Below are 7296 nucleotides of genomic sequence, written 5' to 3' on the forward strand. Positions count from 1 at the left end.
AGATATATACATAGAAAAATATTTACATAAAGTTATATGAAAATAATAACATGTACTATAGTAAAAATAATTTAATATGGGTAATGTATATATGAAGAAATTTTAAAAATAATTGTATATCAAAATATCATTTAGTTAAAATATGAATTATATTAAAATATGAATTATAAGATTAACCTAATTTTATCATAGATTATATACGTAATAAATTTAAGAACACAACTGTATACAAGTTTATTAAGAATTATATGTATAAGAATATCATGGCTTTAATAATGGATGTAAATTAAATAAATACTAAACGTATACTTAATAAGCATTAAAGTATGGGGATGAATCCAAAAGAAATTACAAAACAACATGAAATTACTAGCATACACAAACCAAAATGAATTATATTACAAATAAAACATTAATTATTAAAATTGGAATAAAAAAGAAAAGATTACAAAATTCAACTACCAAAAACAACACAAAATATCACAACTAATAATTAACCATGTAAAAAAATGTATGTGCAGTAAATAAAGAAGAAAATTAAAACAGGAGAAGCAATTTACAAATAAGATAATTATAAAATGGGATCAATGTGCCACGTGCGCAAATGCGCGGGGATTGGAATTGAAAATAACCCGCACCCACAATACTGTACTAGACCGTGGATCAAAGTGAAAAAACGCACAAATTAGAATGCTAAATTTAAAAAAAAAGGGGGTAAGCGAATTGGGTTCTAATTGAAAGGTTCGCGAAAAGGGAAGGATTTGTTTCATAAATAGACCCTTTTAGGCGCAAAAGCCCCCCCCCCTCAACCCTTCTTACACGGTGCCGTTTTGTTTAATATGTTATTTAAAACCTTTCTTCTCCCATTTTCTTCTCCAACGCAGCCACTCATTTCACCAAAATTCACAGCCCCAAAATCACATTGTTAGGGCTCATACCTGCAGCCATAGAACCACCATCTCATTTGGTGGCCAATAACGCATGGGCAACGACCAGATCCTACCATCGAAGGCTCCACTCGAGGAAATCTGGTAAACCATTTTATTTTTTCCTTTTTTTAAAAAAAAATAAATCTCTTAGATCTAATATCACTTGTTCAAGAAAAATGAAACCGAAATTGAAAAACAACATATCTAATACTATCCGACCCTCACCCCTTATCTCAGTATTTCAGAGATATTAGGGATCTCATTGGCATCGTTTCGAGGCTTGATATATAATAAATCCCCCTTCCAACTTCTATCTCAACGAAGTGAACAGAGGTCAAAAGCCGATTCGCAAGGTAAAACTTGATTTTCTTTTTTTTCTGTTCTAAAATGCAAAATGATGAAAATAATCGCAGGAAAAAATAAATAAATAATAAGTGAACGATTTAAAAAACTGAAGAAGATCACCTTTCGAAAATTCTTCTCGAAAATTTTTTGTATTCTCTATGCGGATAGTGTGCATGCGTAAGTAAAAATACATGGGGAATAAGCAAGGCTTTTTATAGCCTGAATTTACAAAGAAAAATAAAATTATATTTGCTTGCTGTCATTTTGCTGTATTTTGTTAGCCCATTTTTCTTCTCGTATATTCCTTTGCAGGTTCTACGGAAGCAGAGCTGTACGGGGAGAAGGCCATGGAAGCCATGCGTGGGAACCCCATTCTGTTGCTACTCTCGTATATTCCAGAAACTTCTGGCCTAGGCTCTATCGGTTTACCTCAAATAGCCAAGAAGAAGGGCTACTGCTGCGGCATTGATCAATTAGTCTTAGATTGGACCTTTTCCGGGTTATTTTCGGTCTCAACTTTGGGGTCCAAAATTTTGCAAATGGATTTGGATTAGATTTTTGTTTTAATATTTGGGCTAAACTGTAAGTAAACTTTGGACCTATAATTGGTTTTTATTTTAATTTATTTATTTTCTGTAAATAAAATAGGCCCGGGCAAAATGGGTTAACTACAAACACTATTAAATGTTCGTGTACAAACGCACCTTCCTCCAAACGATGAGCATAAAGACGTTGCTTCATATGCAACTTGCTTGTTAGAGTTTTCGACATACATATTTGTTCCAGCCTTTTCCATAATGAGCGGTGGTCTTCTCCCTCATCATATCTTGCAAAATTTCGTTGGATAAATGCAGATGTAATTGTGTGAACGCCTTTCGGTCCTTACACTTCTTCTTTTCATCTGTTAATGTTGAAGGCATCTTATCTATCCCTAGCAGAGTATCCTCTAGATCCATCTATGCAATAACTGCTTGCATCTTAATTTTCCACAATTCAAATCTGGCGTTGCGATCCAACAACGGAATTTCATACTTCAAAGACGCCATTATCGTGATCGAGATGAATAACTGGGAAGCTCTGATACTAATTTGTGAAAATAAAATAAAATAAAATAAAGAACACATAGATTTTACGTGGAAACTTTTTCGAAAAAAAAAAATCACGGGCAGAGAAAAAGAAAATTCACTATGTCAAATTTGAATAAATTACAAGAGGAATAGACTATGTCTATTTATAGACTTGTAAAGCCATATTCTAGTAAGATCGGAACACCTTATTCTAATCAATATAAAATAGATGGAGTTTAATAAGGTTTAAAAAATATTATTCTAAAATAAAATAAAAGAAGTGTAGTTCTATATGAATTTCACTTTTATTTTACCACTGTATTTTATTTAAATAAAGATTCGGATCATTTAATTTTAATATTGCCATATCTTCTTTTATTCATTGGACAACGTTTTTAAACTCTTCATTTCCTTCTTCTTGATCACGCTCAGCACCTCCATTGTTATTGACTTAAATTAGAAGCTCTCAACTAAAATCAAAGCCAAAAGAGATTGATATATAAACTTGGATTGTAATGAGTGAAATGCCATCAACAATGCATTTATATATGAATTTAATTTTAGCAAAACTGAATCTGGAATTTTTTGGGGCAGGAGGCAGATTTCAGCATGTGTTTATGTTAGCCAATGCCATACGTTGTGGGACACAGGGCTGTTGCATAGGCCCTATACCTGCACCACATGATGAGCAATCCCCTTGAAACAAGAGTTGTGACCAATCTCCATTTGGCTTTTATGATTGGATACCTCTTTAAAATTCTACAACAATTTCAATTCGACATCATGTTATTAATGGAAGCATGACACAGATAAGCATCCACTATTCTTTCCGATTTCGTTACTTTCGTATGCTGTATTAAACAGCCATCACATTGGGCATTACCTTTAAAAGTTGAAAGCCACTACGATGTAGTGACGTTTCTGCAAAGTAATCAAAACAAGGATCTCTTTTCATTTAGACCTCTGAACATATATAAACCAGGGTTTCTTCTTTAATATTCCTACACGGCTACATCCACTTAATTTATTGGGGGTGAGGAATGAGTTGCTTGGGATCAAACCCAAATTTTCATACCCATAACATAATAGTCTTGTCATAGGTCAAGAGGTTGTTGGCGGCTACAATTATAAATTCTAACTGCCCATTACCCAAGATAAACATAGGACTATTTTCATGCTGAAGCAGCTGGCCTGCAAACTGGTAAATCCTTTTCAAAATAGGGTGGAGCTCTAAGAATCGGGTTGCTCTCGAAGAAATTAACTGGCTTCAAATCAAAGCTTGATGACACTGTTGGCATTATAGGAAAATCCTCCTGGCATGGTATGTGATGGAACCCTAATGTATACCAAACCACAATGTCCTTGTTCTCGATTGGTCGATCCCTGCAAACCCAAAAAAAAAAAATTAATGGAAATGGAATTGGAGAATAAAAATTTTAATCAAAAGATTCAAAACCAACATTCTTTTACCTTTCAGACCAAACATCAAGTGTGTCTTCACCGTGGCTCTGGTAAACAAATAATCCACCAGCCCATTGCTCACTTCTGTTATATGGAGTGACCCATATTTGGTTATTTGTGAATGCACCTCTTTTCTGTGGTGGGTCATCATGATCCAGCAAACTAGCTGCTGTGCCACCAGGAACAACCTTGTACCCGACAGGGTTCCCAACCCTTGTCTTTTTAGTTGGATTGATAACATGGAACTCCGATGGGTCATAGAGTTTAAGTTGAATTTGAGCATCTTTCTCTGTTTTAGCCACATTTCTAACAGCTTTTAGATAGCTTTTCCTTGGTGACTCTCCTGGAGAAGTTTCTTGCCTTTTGATATTTACGTTAACAAAGGAATTATCAGAGCCGTCTATGTCCATATCCAAGTAGAATGTGATGTAATGATCATGGATGACGCCAATGACGTTTTCAGACAGAAGGGTACCGAACAGATTTTCTTGCCCTTCCACTTGATTCATGTTCTCATATGCAGTCCCTTTCACCATCAAAATGCCGCTAAGTCCAACCTGCGCTCAGTAACCTGGAAATTAGAAGGGCCTACGAAGTACGGATCATAAACACACCTATCAATGAATGATCATATCCCACAATTGTCAACATATCAACAGACCAAATTTAAAAGCCACCGTTGATAGAAAATATCCATGATTTTTTCCGACAAAGATGATATATACTTAACGAGATATCTGACGTATAATAGAAGAAAAAGGAGGTTTCATTAACCTTAATCCTGATAAGTCCATCTGTTTGGAACTCCCAGTCAACAATATAATCATAGTTAGCCACCGATGCAGCCATTCGAACCACTAATGTCACCTTTGGCCTTACTTCCTTAATCTGCCAAATAACCAAAAACAAATATAGGTGAAGTTGATTATACGCATGTCTTTTTAAATTTATGGCCAAAGATTCTTTATTTCTTACCTCCATACCCGTAATTGGACTCTCTGCATGCCGCCACCCTATATCACCTGTGTACCTCTCAAACATGCAGACCATGTTTGATCGGACATAGGGTACACCATCACCGGCGGCGAACACCCCATCCATATAATATGCATTTCTTGGACAATCATTAAGCGGGTCAAGTGGCATAGCTTGCAGCCCGAACCCGTATTCACCCGCATCCATGTAAGTCTTAAAATACCATGCATCAGTGGGGTCCATGTATGGAACAAACAATTCTGAAGTAAAGCCTTTGTACATCACATCCCTCAACACCCCACTCTCAAGGTCCCGGACCTTAGCCCGAGAAACCACCACACCTGCTCTCGGATCGGGTTTCAAATGGAATTCCCAGTTTGCCCATTTCACCAAATGTTCATCTTCGATAACAAAACTTGGACCCTTTGGCTGTTCAATGGATATGGGGTTTATAGAGTTGAGATCCTGCTGGAGCTTCTGCTCCGAAAAACGATAATCGGTGTTGGTGGCTTTGGGTATGGGGATGGACCGACCCGTATCCGATACCTCCACCACTTCTTTTGTATCCATATCGAGTAAAACAGTTAAGCCCTCGATTGGTCTCATGTAAAAGTTTGCAGTGTCTTCCATGGAGTAGCACTGTACCTTAATTAACCTCCTGTTCTCCTCCTTTTTCCCGAACCAACCTAAGGATATCGGCAGGCATGCCACGTCTTTAAGATTAACGCCTCGTTCGATGATCGTACGGTTGAACTTGGCGTTCGAAAGTGGAGCCCACGTAGCCGAGGTCATGTCTTCTATCGTCATCGTCGGGTAACCTGTCGGAGGAGCCGTGTTTAGAACGGTGACATTGTCGGTTTCTAAGTTGACAGTCAGCACGTGCGAGACGCCGTTGGCACGTGCGATGACGGAGGCTATTCGTGGGAAGAGTGGTTGGCCTTTTTTCCATTTAAGGACAAGTTCTTTGTTGGGTTCTTCTAGGACGACGGAATGGAGCGCGTAGTTATTGGAGGACTTGAAGAGCGCGTGGGAAGAAAGGATTTTGCGGACCTTGTTGAACTCTTGGATGGTGAGGGGGTCGAGTGGGTGGCGAGGGACAGCTGACTCGTGGTGACGACGCTGGGAGGTGGAGGCACGTGGGGTTTTTGTGAGTGTGGGTTGTTTGGACTGAAACCGGTTCTTGGAGGAGGTGCACCAAGGAGAGTTGCTGGCACAGTCGAGGAGGGTGGTGACGCCAGGGGATGGCGCGTAATGGAGGTGAGTCCAGGCGAAGAGAAAAAGGAAAGCTATGGCGATGAAGAAAAAGAGGAAACGAAAGAAAGGCTTTGATTCCATGGGTATGTTTTTACTTTGAGTAGGGATAGGTGATAAGCCAGTTGTATATAGTGTCAAATAAGAACTGCCTTAAGAAATTGGACAAGCTAGCAATTTGGATTACATGCTGATCGATGCAAACGTGGTTGGTGTCTGTACATATAATATATTTTACAGAAGATTTTAAAAATCTAAGTTTTAAATATACACTCTTGTACTATAAAAAATCTTTCGCTATTTATCAAAAACAACTAAAAACTATTCTCTTTTAATTCAACTATTATATTTTCATTACTCAATTTTAAAAAATTATATATTGGTAATTGAACTATCACTAAATGTATAAATTTACACTTTATTTACTCAATCTTTGCACCACTACTCCCTAACCCAGTAATGTAAACTGTATCAATAACAACTCAAGCTTCAAACCCTAACAAAGCCATTGTCAAACCCTTGTTTCACTTCTAACACATCCAACTCAATATCCCTTCATTTTTAACCCATTCATCATTTTTATTTTAACCAAAACCATAATACAAGAAAATCCACAATCAAGCTATTCACACACCCTTACCTTTAATTATCAACCAAATATCACCACTACCACAATCAAAAGCAAACAAAAATATCGAAAAGGTAAATAAAAAAGAAAGAATGTCTCATGTTTCAACAAGCCCTAAATAGGACTTATAGGAGCTGAAGGATAAAGTAAAATCAAAGAAAAGAGAATCAAAATATACATACTTGATTCAATTACAAGGTTGCCGAAGTGTTCCAAGTGATGGGGGCTCAACCCAAAAAGTCAAGGAGAAAGCCTTATTGAGAAGAGGATCATATCGAAGTCAAGTGGTCATTTGACAATGGTGGACGAAGAGCTTTTTCGTTAGGGTTTCAGGTTTAAATCAGTGGAGTTTCATGTTATTTCAAAGAAAACTAAATCATAAAGTTGAAATATAAGGAAAAAAAAAAGATTTGGTTTGGTGTGATTCCTTGTCGAAAAAGGATGATGAATGATGATGAGATTACTAGAATAAAATTGTAAAAGAGGTCCCTAAAACTTTCAAATAGTTCAATGATCAACTTATAACCTTTTTGAATTTGAGGGACCAAAGTGTAAAATTATTTATAGTTAAGTGACCTTAGGCATACTTTACCCTAAGATGAACTGTGAGTTAAAGGCCAAATCTAAGGTCCGTCGCCAA

General features: G+C 36.9%; 2 protein-coding genes across 2 annotated transcripts; one reads left to right on the plus strand and one right to left on the minus strand.

The window, feature by feature from the left end:
* Positions 1-844: 844 nt before the first annotated feature.
* LOC107895117 (uncharacterized) lies at positions 845-1945 on the plus strand. Its single transcript, XM_016820349.2, has 3 exons — positions 845-1031; positions 1167-1282; positions 1587-1945. The coding sequence occupies exons 1-3, from the start codon at positions 982-984 to the stop codon at positions 1826-1828; spliced, it is 408 nt and encodes a 135-aa protein (XP_016675838.1). The 5' UTR covers positions 845-981; the 3' UTR covers positions 1829-1945.
* Positions 1946-3270: 1325 nt separating this feature from the next.
* LOC107895118 (primary amine oxidase) lies at positions 3271-6288 on the minus strand. The gene is made up of 4 exons (XM_016820350.2): positions 4778-6288; positions 4577-4690; positions 3812-4359; positions 3271-3724 (listed from the first exon to the last, which is right to left on the minus strand). The coding sequence occupies exons 1-4, from the start codon at positions 6110-6112 to the stop codon at positions 3514-3516; spliced, it is 2208 nt and encodes a 735-aa protein (XP_016675839.1). The 5' UTR covers positions 6113-6288; the 3' UTR covers positions 3271-3513.
* Between the last annotated feature and the right edge of the window lie 1008 nt (positions 6289-7296).

This window comes from Gossypium hirsutum, chromosome A08, assembly GCF_007990345.1.
Source record: "Gossypium hirsutum isolate 1008001.06 chromosome A08, Gossypium_hirsutum_v2.1, whole genome shotgun sequence".
NCBI lineage: Eukaryota > Viridiplantae > Streptophyta > Magnoliopsida > Malvales > Malvaceae > Gossypium > Gossypium hirsutum.

Excerpts from the sequence above, each read along its gene's own strand:
- LOC107895118 (XM_016820350.2), bottom strand. The coding sequence starts at position 6,112 with ATGGAATCAAAGCCTTTCTTTCGTTTCCTCTTTTTCTTCATCGCCATA. Across the intron at positions 4,691-4,777 it reads GTCCAATTACGGGTATGGAG|ATTAAGGAAGTAAGGCCAAA; the intron begins GTAAGAAATAAA and ends GTTATTTGGCAG. Across the intron at positions 3,725-3,811 it reads CTTGATGTTTGGTCTGAAAG|GGATCGACCAATCGAGAACA; the intron begins GTAAAAGAATGT and ends TTGGGTTTGCAG.
- LOC107895117 (XM_016820349.2), top strand. The coding sequence starts at position 982 with ATGGGCAACGACCAGATCCTACCATCGAAGGCTCCACTCGAGGAAATC. Across the intron at positions 1,032-1,166 it reads GCTCCACTCGAGGAAATCTG|TATTTCAGAGATATTAGGGA; the intron begins GTAAACCATTTT and ends CCCTTATCTCAG. Across the intron at positions 1,283-1,586 it reads GTCAAAAGCCGATTCGCAAG|GTTCTACGGAAGCAGAGCTG; the intron begins GTAAAACTTGAT and ends ATTCCTTTGCAG.